The 15,211-nt window shown below is 43.7% G+C and overlaps 1 protein-coding gene across 3 annotated transcripts in view; it reads right to left on the minus strand.

Annotated features, from left to right (window-relative positions):
- Positions 1-15,211, minus strand: part of Fat2 (FAT atypical cadherin 2) — an 85,588-nt gene that overhangs the window by 35,854 nt on the left and 34,523 nt on the right. For all 3 annotated transcript variants that reach the window (XM_057774816.1, XM_057774815.1, XM_057774817.1), the window contains 6 exons: positions 14,134-14,192; positions 11,978-12,289; positions 9,837-10,047; positions 5,188-5,327; positions 3,310-3,591; positions 1,806-2,016 (listed from right to left, as the gene is read on the minus strand). In XM_057774816.1, the coding sequence (XP_057630799.1) occupies positions 1,806-2,016; positions 3,310-3,591; positions 5,188-5,327; positions 9,837-10,047; positions 11,978-12,289; positions 14,134-14,192 (1,215 nt within the window). The remainder of the gene's footprint in view (positions 1-1,805; positions 2,017-3,309; positions 3,592-5,187; positions 5,328-9,836; positions 10,048-11,977; positions 12,290-14,133; positions 14,193-15,211) is intronic.

The following is a 15,211-nucleotide window of genomic DNA, read 5'->3' on the forward strand; positions in this document are numbered from 1 at the left end:
GGGGGCTAGGGGGTGCATGAGTCAACAGCAGGCTTAGGTCACTCATCAAATGTAGCTAAGTTAGCCAGGCATGGTGGTGCATGCCTGTAATCCCAGCACTTGAGCAGAAGGCAGGAGGATGAGGAATTCAGCTGTTGGCTGCATAGTGAGTTTCAGAGCAGCCAGGGCTATATGAGACCCTGTCTCAAAAATGAAACAAAACAAGGAGTACCTAAGTTAACTATCTAAATATAATTCTAGCTATTTCTCGTATTATATTGTCGAGATAAAGAAGTCAGGGCGTGAAATTATAGACTCATTATAATCTCAATACTACCAAAGATGCTCGGGAAGATGGACGGGAAGTACACTGACAGTTATCTCTGGGGGTTGGCATTTAGTGTTGTACCTTATTTTTTCATACATTCTTATATCTCCATTAAAAAATGAACATGAGCGGTTTCTATAATCCAAAGATTATTTAAAACTAATATTTCAACATTTTGTTACATTTATTCATATTGGATGTGCGTGGCATTTGAAGGCCATCATGTGTGGGGGGTCAGAGGACGACTTGAGGCAATCAGCTATGTCCTTCCACCATGCACGTCCTAGGAAGTGAACTCAGGTCATCCGGTTTGGAGACAAGTACCTTTACCCAATGAGTCACCTCACCAGCCCCTTAGAGCTAATCTTTATCTGTAAAATAAATTTCCATTATGAGGGATACCAATAAGATGAATTGAGATAAACTATGTGATTCTATTTCATAATCATTTCTGAAATAATTGTTTATTTTAGAAAATAAGCAATGAATGTCTCATGATTCATATTCTTTTTCTATAATAGTCTCCTGTCATGTGGGTAACTATTTCTCCCAAAAGAGGGAAAGTAAAAATCTCTGATTTTGAAGATCCACTCAACTAGCATTATGCTCTGAGAGGGTAGTGAATAAGTCTTGATTGTCTTTCTCCTTCTGTAGTGTCTACTTCTGTGAAATATCATCATGAAAAATAATGCTTAAGATGTCATTAATTATGCATTTTATCTTATAAATGATCACTAGCAATTTGTGGGATACTGGATATTATCACTTTGTAACAACATATGGATTTTTTAAAGGTTATTTTTTTAATGTGTGTGTGTGTGTGTGTGGTGTGTGTTGTGTGTGTGATTGCAATGCCTGCTGCGGCCAGAGAGGGTATCAGATCCCCTCTCCCACTGGAGTTATAGGTGAGAAACTCAATCAATGTGGATAGCACTAAACTTGGATCCTCCCCCAAACAGTATGCTCCACATAATTGATGTTTCTCAATAACCGTGAAACTCCTGGCATTTGCACATTTTATAATTTATGTCACACAAACATTTGTCTTTGGATTCTAACAGTCTTATAACAAAGGTGATATTCCCAGTTTTTAGAGAAAGAAAATCATATAACAGATGCCAAATCAATAAGTGATCTGAGCAGAAAATAAAAGTTACTCCTAAAACAATGTCATGACCCTGATGACATACTTTCATTTCCCTTCTCACACAAGTGCATGAAGTCATATTCTGACACATTTACAGGCTCTATAAACACATTTCATATGGTCCCCAGTGGCTTATATCATATCATACACAAATGTCCCCATAACTTGAGAGCACCTTTGCTATTTTAATTACCATTTTTGGAAGAACATTGACACATAGAATGTTCTAGAATGGTCATCTGTCACTGCTTAGAGAGCTTGTACTTGAATAATCTGTAGAGTTGTGTCTCTACTGCTGACCCTTATCCCAGACCCTTGTCTCATCCCTTAAGTTCAGAGATAGGGCCTCACCTTTTAGGAAGGAATAATGGACTTCAGCGTTGGCTCCCCGGTCAGCATCCACAGCTTGGACCTGCAGCAGCTCCGTGCCAGGGGCGGTGGTGTCAGGAACATTTGCCTCATAATGGAGTTGAGTGAAGTGAGGTGAGTGGAGGTTTCCATCCTCCACATGAATGGTCACCCACACAAAGTTCCTCTTGATGGGCATCTCTTGGTCTCGGACCTAAAACAGGGTTCAGCAGAATGAGCAGCAAACAGAATCAGAAGAGGTAAGGTCAGAGTCAGGCCAAAGAGACAGAATGCCAATGAAGAGGCTACCTAACTTCTGCGGATTCCTTTAAGTCTTTCTCCAGTCTATGCTGTTAGAGACATCTCAGTTAGTTATTGCGGGGCTTAGCTGTTCCTATGAATACTTCCACTTTAGGAGAAAGGCTTACGAGGCAGAAACACAGCAGGTCTCAGACTACGAGCTCTTTAAGATGGTAACACGTTAATGAGTTCTGTGATCATGTAGATTTGGGAGGCACTGAACTCAGTGAAGTCATAGGGCTTTCTTGGTGGCAGGAATTCTCAAATCCTTCGTTGTGTACACTAATATCCCCAGAGGATGACCAATTGGCTTGTAAGAATCCTGACCCTGAGACAGGAGGTGAAACCCTCACTCCGTCTTTCTCAAAAATAACTGTGTGGTAGTTAGCAAATTTTTCTTCCCCTGTGGAGAATGTAGTATACAAAATTCAAGAGGCTCTTACTCTCAGAGTCACAGAAAGATCGGCATGTGACCCAGACAGTGAGTCCTCCTTAAATGTTATAGTCTACAGGCTTTCTTGATTGCTTGATTCTTGTTTTTGCCTTGGGCTGGAACATCTCTGGGTCTCTCCCAGATCTGATAATACATGAATCTATAGGTCAGCCATAATAAAATCATAGAGTGGGCAAAGATCTGTTGTAGATATTTGGGGTGAGTCCAGAGAAAGCTGAGGTTGACAGGAGATTCCTTGCCAGTCCACTTCTCTGCTTCACTCCAGGCATCCCTCAGAGAAGGTGCTCTGGCCAGCTGTGAGATACTACACCTCTGTCCTGGTGGTTGTGTTATGAATGTCTACATAGCCGTTCCATTCTATCTATCTGTATGCAAGTTCCTTGTGTAGGGTTTGAATGTGAAATGGCCCCATAGAATCATGTGTCTGAATACTTGTTGCTGAGATTGGGAAGGTGGTGGAAGCTTTAGGTGGTGAAGGCATGTTGGAGGAAGTGGGTCGTGGGAAGTGGGTCTTGAGGCTTTTAAGCCTGGCCTCACTTCCTGCTCACCCTCTGTTTCTTGAGGGCAGACGCAATGTGACCAGCCAGCCTCCCGCTTCTGTTTTCTGCCTTCCCTGCCTGCAGCCATGTCTTCTCTTCCATGATGGACTGGACCTTCTGGAACTTTCTCAAGTTGATTTTGTCAGAGTATTTCATTACAGTGAGGAGAAAGCAGGTAAGGTTCCACTCCTCATCCACTCCTGGGTTTACTCACCATGACCATCAGAATGTGCTGAGAAGGCCAGGAGAGCAGGTCCGATCTCCCCACTGTCACCATCACTCCACTGCTTGGGTCCAACTGGAAGAGGCTGGCACTTCCAGGGTCCTGGCTGCTGTGGATGGTATAGATGAGGCCTTTGCCATTGTCTTGATCCGAGGCCTGGACCTGGAGGAGTTCCACCCCAGGCAGTGTGTCCTGGGGGACCGTGACTTCATAATGATCCCGCAGAAACTGAGGCCGATGGCGGTTGATGTTGGCAATCATAAAGATGTGGACCTGGGCAGGGGGACAAGACACAAAGAGACCGATTGGACTGTCTGGGCACAGGGATGGTGCCTGTTGGGATTTCACTGTCTCTTCCATCTTTGTTGACAGTGTCTGACAAGCAGCTGCCATTCTGTTTAGTAAATAGCTATTGAAGGTATGGTAGGATTTCAAAATAATAAGCTTTCAGATACCAAACTGCCTCGTAGATTTTGTTGTTGTTTTTCTTTCAAGACAGGGTTTCTCTGTATAATAGTTTTAGCTGTCCTAGAAGACACTTTACAGACCAGGCTGGCCGCTAATTCACAGAGATCTAACTGCCTCTGCCTCCTGAGTACTGGGATTAAAGGTGTGTACCTCTATACCTGGTGCCTAGTAGATATTTTTTCTTTTTCTCCTTCCTTCCTTTCTCTTTCTTTCTTTCTTTCTTTCTTTCTTTCTTTCTTTCTTTCTTTCTTTCTTTCTTTCTTTCTCTCTTCCTTTTTTGAGACAAGGTTTCTTGTGTAGCCCTAGCTATCCTGTAATTTGCTCTGAAGATTAGGCTAGGCTAGCCTCAAACTCAGAAATCCTCCTGCTTATGCTTCCTGAATGTTGGGATTAAAGGTATATACCGCCATGTCCATCTTTTTGCCACTAATTTAAAAAATGAATATATTTAAACTGGACAATTTGGTGCTCACATAGAAATGTAGTATGTGATAGTCTGAAGCAGAATTACCATGAGTTTGACGCCATCTTGGGCTATATGGTGAGTCCCAGGCCAGTCTGGCTACAGAGTAAGTCCCTGTGATAGTTAGTGTTAATTGTGAACTTGACACAAACCAGAATGACCTGGGAATGGCATTTCAGGGAGGTGCTGTCTAGACTGGTTGTCTCATAGACATGTCTGTGAGGGATTATCCTAATTATATCAGTTGAGGCAGGAAGACCAACCCAATATGGCACCATGCCCAAGGCAAGGGGTCCTAGACTATATAATAGCAGAGAAAACAAGTAAACTCTAGCATGCATGTGTTAATTCATTGCTTTCTACTCTTGACTTGGTTAGAATGTGACCAGCTGCTTCCAAGTTCCTGCAGCTCGAGTTCCCTGCACTGAAGAGATGTAACCTGGAACTGGGAACCAAATCAACCCCATCGTTCTTAAGCTGCTTTTGTCATGATGTCTTACCACAACCGCAGGAAGACACCCTGTCTCAAAACAAAACACAACAACAACAAAACAGAACAATTTCATTGGGCCATTTCCTCAAGCAAAATATGTGAAATTCCAGCGTATGAAATGGCGTTACTCTACAACAGTCAGAGTAGAAGCTGAAAGCCCCATGACCTGTCATTTCTCATACCCACTGGAGTCCTATGGCAGACTCTCTTTAATTAAAACTGTTTGTTTGTGTAAATTCTATCAATATATAGAGATGTAGGATGGGGAAAATTCTCCCACAACCACAGAAGTGGAGTGAGTATCAAGTAAGAATGATACCCAGAACTCAGATTCCAACTTCTTTGAGGAGCCTCACATCAATCGAAAGCCTTTAATAGCCTTACTCCAAGTTCCCCTCTCATTTCGTTCCGAAACAGGAAGAAGCTCTTGACCAAGGCCTCTTACCTGGGTGACAACTGTGTGGAATCCATCCGTCACCTCCACAGTCAAGTTATAGCTTGACTTTCTCCTTGTATCAAGAGGCCTGGCTATGGCAATGCTGCCTGTAGTCTTCTCAATGTCAAAGTCCATGTCCTTATCCCCATCTGGAGGAGGGAAGGAGCAGATACGACATCAGTAACTTAGGCAGCTCTAGCCTACCTGGGTTTGACCACAGATCTAGAGCACATGGTAAATGCAATCTTAGCTGACTTTGGCTATCAAGACTGTGGGTATCCAAGGAAGAGGCTGAGCAAGAGTCTAAGACTATTTGGGAATGGTAACTACCTGGTGACAGATTGGATCATATTTCCTTAGGTGGCCCCCAAAAATGCTACATTATCTGTCCAATTTGTCAAGTGATCTAGCAAAAAGCAGGGGTGTGGGGACTTAAGAGTCCTGTAGGAAAATCAAAAGCTGCTGTAGAATTTATTCTGTATCTGGGTTTGTTGGGGCTTGAACATGTAGTGTGCCCCATGGCCCAGGACTTGATCTCTTTCTCTCTCTCCTTCCTGCTTGGTTATAAAATGAACAGCAGCCCTGCACCACACATTCCTGCCACCGTGATGATCTGCCTGAGCACACAGGTTCAAGCAGCCCTGGGCTAAAGACTCTGAAACCATGAGCCAAAATAACTCCTTCCTCTTGAGAGTGTATCACAACAAGAAAGTAATTAACACAGGGATAAAGGCACAGAGACAGGACTGGAGAGATGGCTCCGTGGTTAAGAGCACTAACTGCTCTTCTGGAGGACCTGGGTTCAATTCCCAGTACTCATGTGGCAGCTCACAGCTGTCTGTAATTCCAGTTCCAGGGGACCTGACACCCATAAAAAAGAAACAGAAAAAAAAAAAAACAAAAACACAAGAACAGTGAAGCCAGACTTCATAGTTTCATATGAGACTGTGTAAACTGCCCGTGACCACACAAGGACAAGGGAGAAGTCTGACCAAGAAGAAGAAATTGCTGTTGTTTTCTAAAATTCAGATGAAAAGGTTTAAGGGGTGAAGAAGAAAGACAGGGTACAAATGGGATCAGGGTTAGGTACAACTAAACATTAACGAAAATTCCAGGAGGGCTGGAGAGATGGCTCAGCAGTTAAGTGGTCTTGCTGCTCTTCCAGAGGACCCAAGTTCAGTTTCCAGCACTCATGTTGAATGCCTTATAACTGTCCACAACTCCAGCTCCAGGGTTCAGAGGGCAGATGGCTTCTGCAGGCACCCAAACCCCCATGGCAATGCACAAATATGTACACATGCACCCATATAATTAAAAAGGAAAATTTTTTTTAAAGGTAAAGAAAATGTCATAAATAAACAAAATATTTTTTTAAAAAAGATGTGAAGCTGCAAAGAATAAATTTAAAAATATTAAGATAAAATGAACAAATAAACTATCAAACAGCATAAAGCTCTTTAAATGTCTTTTAAACAGAGTTCTGTATAGTTATAACATAGTTATGTAAAAATATGTTCACATTTAAATATAAACTGATATTTTATGTGTACATGTGTGTGTTCATAAAGAAACACATTAAAATGATAACAATGGATTATGTTTGGATTGGTAGAACATTCAGTAGTATTTGTTTTCTTCTCTGCATGCATTTTTATTTCCTAAGTATTATTTTGATTCATTCATTAAGTATGTATTGAAGGAGGGAGCCCCAAACAATTAAAAGAGCTGAGAATAAGAACTGTAAACAAGACTAAGAAGAAGTCAAAGGTCTTGGGCCAAATGAGTGTCCTACCCTGCCTCTGATCCAAGCTGGACTTCACTGCAACACTCCATAGTTCATACAAGTGCTAAAATGGAGATCTTAAAATTTAAATCTCTAGATAGATATCAGAGAGTCTAAAACACCTCTCCATTTATATGCAGATTGACATTTGTGAGTGTGCACATGTGTATTCAAATTACTAGGAATGATACCTAAGCATTCCTCAATTTCTCAAAGGTTTCCATGATACACACACACCCCTTTGCAGAAAGGAATGCTAGAGGAGAGCCATCCACTAGAGCCTGGATCCAAGAGCCAGTTGGAATGACAATGAGAGTAGGCACAGTCAAGATGTGGATCCTTGGCAGAGAATAAGGTCTCGGGTTCAAATTCATACAGACACACAAATAAGAAGGAAGCATGGGGCAGTCGTCACGCAGATGCAGAGGAAACAAGATGAGAACTCCTAACTGATAAAATGTACCAAGCCATGTGGCTAACACAGAATTAGGGGTTAATGTAAGATGTAATAGTTAATAAGAAGCCTGAGCTAATAGGCCAACCAGTTTATAATTAATGTAAGCCTCCGTGTGTTTCTTTGCGACCAAATGGCTGTGGGATTGAGCAGGACAGAAGCCTAGGTCAACAAATGGTGCCAATGTAGGTAACTATATCCACATGAAACCTGAGAGAGTTTGGGAAGGAATTCTAGACACAAAAGAACAGAGTAAAGCATGACTTCTCAGTAGCAGCATTTCCTCAGGTGGGCTCTATTTGCTAGAGGCAAGTGTGTCTCATTTAAGAGAGGCTTCCTGACAGCTTTAGCTGCAAAAACCTTGCGGCTCTTTTAAGAGGCCTGCCACCAAACACTTAAATGTTTTTTATGAATAGCCAACAGCATGCTTCTTGGTGGTGGCAGGGACCCTGAAACTCCATAGAGTTGTGGCAATAGACATGGCTCCTACCAGTACCTCTGCCATGAAGCCAGACTCTTAGAAAGCCTAAAGAATTGGGTAGATCGGGCCGTCAAAGCCATGACTTTAACCCTAGCCATATTGCTTAGCAAATTAAAGATTCATGTGGTCAGAAAAAGAGAAATATACAGTAAAGATAGATTCAGACCAAACAAACAAACAAACAAACAAACAAACCTCTAAACAGTTTACAGTGTGTTTAAACATATATGTAGGCTTGGGAAGGAAGAGAAAAAGTTCCTAAATAATAGAGTAGTTGAGTATGGTGGCACTTGGGAGGCAGAGGCAGGTGAATCTCTGTGAGTTCAAGGTGTGTTGGCACACATCTTTAACCTCAGCACTTGGAAGGCAGAGGCAGGCAGATCTCTGTGAGTTCAAGGACATCCTGGTCTACTGAGTGAGTTTCACGACAGTCAAAAATACACAAAGAAACCCTGTCTCAAAAAACCAAAAATTAAAAATAAGAAAAATAAAGTTTAAAATAACACCATGTAAAGATGGAAAATACACAGAGAATGTGGATCTGTATGTTATTGTGTTGTCTTTGAATTGTTTGATAACTGAGGAAGGAGCAAAAACTGCTAAAAGGCATTTATTATAAATATATGTTGTATTAACCCAGAGCATTTATAATCAATGTCTTTTAGTGGCTTTTGTTCCTTCCTCAACTATCAAACAATTCAAAGACAACACAATGTATACATATATATGTATATATTGGAAATGCCTTGTATTCAAAATTTAAGTGAAAAGATATATTACTTTGGAGAAGAGATTTTGCTTTTGTTTCCACAGGAAATGAGAGGCTGTGGAAATATTCTGGGTTTTAAAAAAATCAGATTTGATTAAGAAAGACCCCCTGAAAAATCTTTGATAGGAGCAGATGGCCCAGATGATCCAACATTTCAGAGGACCTCTGTTGGAGTTTTCTCTGAGTTCTACATCCAGAACATCCTCAAGACTGCTGGCTGAGATGATAAATCCTCATAGAATATTTCAGCCAGGACTTGATCACAATCCTAAATTTTCTTTAGGTACCCATAAGATTATCAGTGCCCCCAATCAGCAGGAAGTATTCTAGAAAACTATACCCACATTCCTAAAAAATGGATTATGGATGTTTGTTTAGAGTGTTGGTTACAAGTTGTTATAGATAATGGTCAGGAAAAAAGCTAAACAAAGGAGATTAGATTCAGAGTTCTTGTTTTGAAAAGAAAAAAGGGAAGAAGTACTGTGGACAATGGTGTTGTACCCTGTAAAGATCTGTCACTTGTATTGGCTTAATAAAAATGCTGATTGGCCAGTAGCCAGGCAGGAAGTATAGGCCGAGTGACCAGAATAGGAGAATTCTGGGAAGAAGAAAGGCTCAGTCTGCAGTGATCACCCAGATGCAGTAGAAGCAAGATGAGAATGCCTCTCTAATAAAAGATATCAAGTCACATGGTTAACACAGACAAGAATTATGGGTTAATTTAAGATGTAAGAGTTAGTTGATAAAAAAAAAAGCCTGAGCTAATAGACCAACCTATTTATAATTTAAAAAAAAAAAAGAATGGAGCATGGGACAAGCACAGGGAGAATGACCTATGCTAACCCCAGGCTCCGTCATACAGTCTACTCTGTACTGACTTGGTGCTTTCTCTTCTGAGTCTTGCTAGACTATTTATTTTAGATCTCCTAAGCATTTGTAATAATGATAGTCACCTATAAGATCACAGATAATCCACCTGAGGTCTTAGCTATAACAAAAGAGACTCCACCGATGTGTTGTTCCTTTTATACAATTCCCAGAGAACCAGGGAAGAGGTGATCACCACTCAGAACAAAAGGAGAAGAAGTCAGGGAGCATGACCTTGAGAGGGAGAGAATATTGCACCAGGGGGAATATAAAAATAGAAGGACTTGTCCTCTTTGATCCTCACCTGAGATGTGGAACCAGAAGAGGCCAGGTCGTCCTTCTACACTGATGACTCCCACCATGTGGTTCACAGGGTCCGTTTCCATGACTGTGAAGCTGTAGTGGGGCTCATCAAAGGACAGTGGGATGGAGGATGGCCGAGGCTGGGGAATCCATTCAATGTGAAGTCGGACACTGGTGGAGAGGGCTGGCTGTCCACTGTCTGTTGCCTTGATCTAAGGAGACACCAAAAGCCAAGCTGAGTCACCATGGAAGAGGCCTTCCACTCATTCACTCTTTCACCCATGGGGCACACACTTGAATGGCAACGATAGGCAAGAGTTCTGTTAGTTACTAGGTGAAAAAAATCTAGCTTATCTTCTAGAATCTCTTGTTGGGGGGGGAGAAGCAAAAAGCACAGGGGCAATTAATATTGGTTGTCACCTTGATTGGTGTGTCAGTTTGAATGAGAAATGTCTACCTTTGGCTCAGATATTTGAACACTTGATCCCCAGTAGACAACACTGTTTGATGAAGTTGGGTACCTCCATCTGTCAGTAGGTACAGCCTTGCTGGAGAAAGTATGTTACTGGGGGGGGGGGGTAAGCTTTATCTTGAGTTTATTGGCTTGTCCCACTTCCTGTGCTCTCTCTGCTTCCTGTGTGTGGATGACATGTGATTTTTCTGCTTCCTGCTTTCTGCTTCTACTTCCTTGCCTTCCTTGCCATTTATAGACTTTATCTCTCTGGAACCATAAGCTAAAACAAACCCTTTCTTCTTGTTTTTGGTCATGCTTTGTTTTTGTTTTTGTCTTTTTATCTGTGTGTCATCCTCCCACTCCCCGCAACAACAGGAATAACTAATACAACTGAGCCATGCTTAGGAGATAGTAAAGCGTGCCCTTGGGTGTATCTGTGATAGCATTTCCAGAAAAGATTAGATTGTAAGGGAGCTGACCTAATCAGTGGGTCAGTCTCTTGTTGGGTTCTTGATATGTAGCTTGGAATGATGGGAGCTGGTGAAAGGTAGGGGTGGACTGAATTGGAGGTCACTAGGGCCACATCTTTGGGGACCATATCTTGCCTTGGACCCCACCTGAATCTCCTTTTCTCAGCTCCCTGGTTATCCATGAAAGTCAATACTTCTCCTTTGCCACATAATCCTTCCACCACGTTTGCCCAAATGGGTGTGGCAAAGAAATCACTGACAAAATCCTCAATCTTTCCTCCCTTACGCTGCTCCTGTCAGGAATCCGAACACAGTGGTGAGGACTAGCCAAGACAACCGCCATATCTTGCTGCATACTGATTCCTAAGCTGGAGTTTCTATTCATTGGCCTCATATCACTGCCAACAAACACAAGCACGATGAGCCAGACTCACTGAGCTCTGCGATGATCAGTCCTCAATCTAAGAGCTCTGGGTGCAGCGTTCAACCCTCACGGTAGCCCTGGTATAATTTTTCTCCCCTCTGTAGGCAGAAACAGGGACTCCATATGATGAAGTCATACCCTGAGTCATGTGACCCTCCAGCAACAAGGCTGTGCTCAGTTTAGCAGTGCAGTGTGAGAACTTGTGATCTGCCTTTTGACACACTAGCATCTTAACCTCAGTTTATAGAGATTCAAAAGCCTTAAATAACTTGTCCGAATAAGGCGAAGGAATCAAAGTCACTGTCTCTTGACAGAAGCTGCTGCCCTCCACCCAAGAGGACCCTATTTCTCAGTGCTAACTTCCCAAGAACGCATGCATGTGCACACACACGCACACACATGCACACACACTCAAAGTGGAGTTTAGTGACCATCTTTGGGGACGCAACCCTCCGGAATGTATTAATGCTGGTCCAGCAGAGTAGGCTGAGAGTGTCTCTCAGGAGTGAGTCTGGCCCCTCCTTCTCTTTATAAGCTAAAGCAGGCAAAAAAAAAAAAAAGGAGGAGGAGGAGGAAGAGGAGGAGGAGAAGAGGAAGAGGAAGAGGAAGAGGAAGAAGAAGGAGAAGGAGAAGGAGAAGGAGAAAGGGAAGGGAAGGGAAGGGAAGGGAAGGGAAGGGAAGGGAAGGGAAGGGAAGGGAAGGGAAGGGAAGGGAAGGGAAGGGAAGGGAAGGGAAGGGAAGGGAAGAAAATCACCAGCCACTCCCTCTGACTCTGCAAACCCTTGGTCGCTCACCGTTAGGATATTGTATTCTCCTGCCGCAAAAGTGCTGCTGGAGGATACAACCCCCGTGACAGGGTCAATTCTGAAGCCCTCCTCATCACTCTCCTCAATGCTGTAGGTGATGTCACTGTTGAGACCTTCATCTGGATCTGAAGCCACCAGTCTGTACACAGGCCTCGAGGACAAGGGGCTCAGTCTCTCAGGAAGGCGGACATTGAAGAGCTTGTGGGAGAACACGGGCGGGTTGTCATTGACATCCAAGATACACACCACCACTCTGGAGGTGGACTTTAGGGGGGGCTCCCCGTTATCCAGCACAGTCACCTGTAGACAGAAAGGTGTGTGAGCTCCTGTGACATCACTGGGAAGCAGTGCCTAGGACTACCACGGTCCTACCATGGCTACCATCAGCCCACGAGTAGCCGCAGTTAGAGCTGATGGCTGCTACTGCAATGATCTGACCTTGGAGCAGCAAGTACAGAAAGAAACCACAGAGAACCAGAAGCAGTCATTGTTAGAATCTGCTGTGAAAGCCTGGCATTCATGTAGAAGACTCCTGGGCCTTCCATCATCGTCATCATCATCATCATCATTTTATTTGGCTTGTAACTGACAGAAGTTTCGTTCTCTGCTTGCATTAGAAGGCATTTTGCAGGAATGGGTGAAACCTGGGTCAGACACACCATCCAATACATGAAATAAAATCTAACGTCAGAATCACGCTCTACTGTCACAGGGACCTAACCCGCTGAGACAGCCATAGTCCTGAGGAAATGGTGCGAGACAAGGCGTTTCCACTCACAGTAGCTCAGAGGTTGGAAGGTAGCTCAGCGGTAGAGCACTCATCTAGCATGTATGAGGTCCTAGGTTTGATTCCCCACTCTGCACTGTAGAACTACTTCCAGAGCAGTGACTCGTGCTGCGACCCTTTAATACAGTTCCTCGTGCTGTGATTACTCCAACCATAAAATTGTTATCATTGCTACTTCCCAACAGTAATGTTTGCTACTGTTATAAATTTCAATGTAAATATCTATGTTTTCCAATGGTCTTAGGTGACCCTTGTGAAAAGGTCATTCTGCCCCAATGGGGGTTGTGACCCACAGGTTGAGAACCAGTTGTTCTAGACTTTAAAGATAACTGAACTGGGAATTCAGCACCACTTGCTCTTAGTGACAGATGCCTTTCCTTCGTCTTTCTTTCTTTCTTTCTTTCTTTCTTTCTTTCTTTCTTTCTTTCTTTCTTTCTTCCTTCCTTCCTTCCTTCCTTCCTTCCTTTCTTTCTTTCTTTCTTTCTTTTTGTTGTTGTTAGTCAAGGATGTCAACCCAGGGCCTCATGCATGCTACGAATATGCTCTCCCAGTGACCTGTGCCCTCATTTTTTCTCTATTGTTTCTCTCGAGACAGGTCTCTCACTAAGTTGCACAGACTTCCCTGAATTCCTGTAACCAAAACTGACTTTGAACTTGAGAGTCTCCTCCTAAATAGCTGGAACCACAGGGAAAGAGAATTTCAGAGCCTGTATTATAGAAAAGCAAATATAACCTCCAACCTGCTGAGGAATATGCATCCTGCCCTCCAGGAGCCCTTAAGGCCAGAAGAGATGCGTGTGGGTGAGTCGTGGACTGTTCAGGAGGGGGAAAGAACTAGATTTGTAGCCTCTACTAATTTACTCTCCTCTAGAGCACTGCGGGCACCTTGTAGGGGGCTAAGCATCAGGGGTGCTCAGGTGATCTTGCAGACACCCTAGAAAGAACACAGATCCAGAAGACAAAAAAAAAGTTTATCCTGGCCCCGCATCAACTGTAGTAAAGGACCGTTAAGTGGTTTGCTCTCCCCAAGCCAGGAGGGATGGGTTAGAAACTAGATCTGACAAGAATGTATTCCCACTTCCAGCACTTCCTTCAGGCACTACACGTTGACCCAGACTTCCTTCCCTGCTTGGATATGTTTTCAGATTCCTTCCCTCCTCAGTACGGAAGAGCCAGTGAAGGCCGAAGGACCCTTACCACCAGTCATAAAAAGACTCAACTGGAATAGGTTGTCCTGTCCCACCTCAGCCCTACACCCCAGCCACGGCCACAGTGCTGGGGCCATGCAGCTGACTGCCTACAGCCCAGCCTCCTTCTGGAGCTTCCAAAGGCAGCGCCCAGTCTCCCCACCACTTACCTCCAGGACATGCTCATCTTTGCTCTCTCGGTCCAGCTGTCTGGCAGTGGAGAGCAGACCTGGGAAGGGATGGATGGAGAGCGATATGAATGAAGGGCTGTTACTGGGGTGGGCTCAATATCACACGTAACTCTCAGATGAGAGTCCTGGGTTTGTTGCTTTGTTTTTTGTTTGTTTGTTGGGGGGGGGGACTTTTAGAGCTCTGGAGAAATGTAAGGCGTGGTGAGGAGGTGGGAGACATGAATAGAGAATGTGCTCCCGCCTCTCCCAGCCTAAGGTGACACTCTAGTTAAATTAACAAAGCTTCCCCATCAGTCCACCTTAGGGTCACCCTTTTTATCTACAGATGTTGAGTCACCTGCAAGAGATTCTGGCTTCTTCACTCCTTGGTCCTGCACAGCCTCGGTCTATCCTCAGCTAGTTGTTCATTCAACTCTACTCCTCCCTCCTTCAGCATCACAGAGCCAATGTTGCTGACCCCTTACACACCCGGTTTTCTTCTAAGTGCTTCCTACAGTGCTACATACTAATTCATTTGGGACCCATAACCACCTAGGGAGCAGCTTGGATGGTTGTATTTTACTGGTGGAGACTTCAACACAGACCAGTGCTTGGTGCAGATGTTACCTTCAAAAGTGCATGTGTTTGAACCATTGTCCCCAAATTATTCTCTTTATTTTGGCTTTTTGAGGCAGGGCCTTTCTGCATAACCCAGGCTCTCTGAGTACGCACTCACTCACTCTGTAGCCGAGGCTGCCCTTGTACTCCTGATTTTCCTGCCCCAGCCTCCTGAACACTGGGGTGATAGGCCTGTGACACCACACCCTGTGTCCATCCACAGCTGGGTGGAATTTGTAGAGGGGCTCTCAGGAGGTAACTAGGATTAGATGAAGTCATGACAGTTGGGTCCCCATAAGGGTATCTGTGACTTTATAGAAAGAGGAGAGAGTTGACCTAACAAGTTCACTCTGTTTTGCTAGATGATGTCCTCCATTAGGACATCATGCAACAAGATCCCCCCACGAGATGCCAGCACCATGCTCTTGGATCCTCGGCCTCGAGAACCACAAGCTAAATA

The sequence above is a fragment of the Chionomys nivalis genome, chromosome 7 (genome assembly GCF_950005125.1).
Source record: "Chionomys nivalis chromosome 7, mChiNiv1.1, whole genome shotgun sequence".
Classification (NCBI taxonomy): Eukaryota; Metazoa; Chordata; class Mammalia; order Rodentia; family Cricetidae; genus Chionomys; species Chionomys nivalis.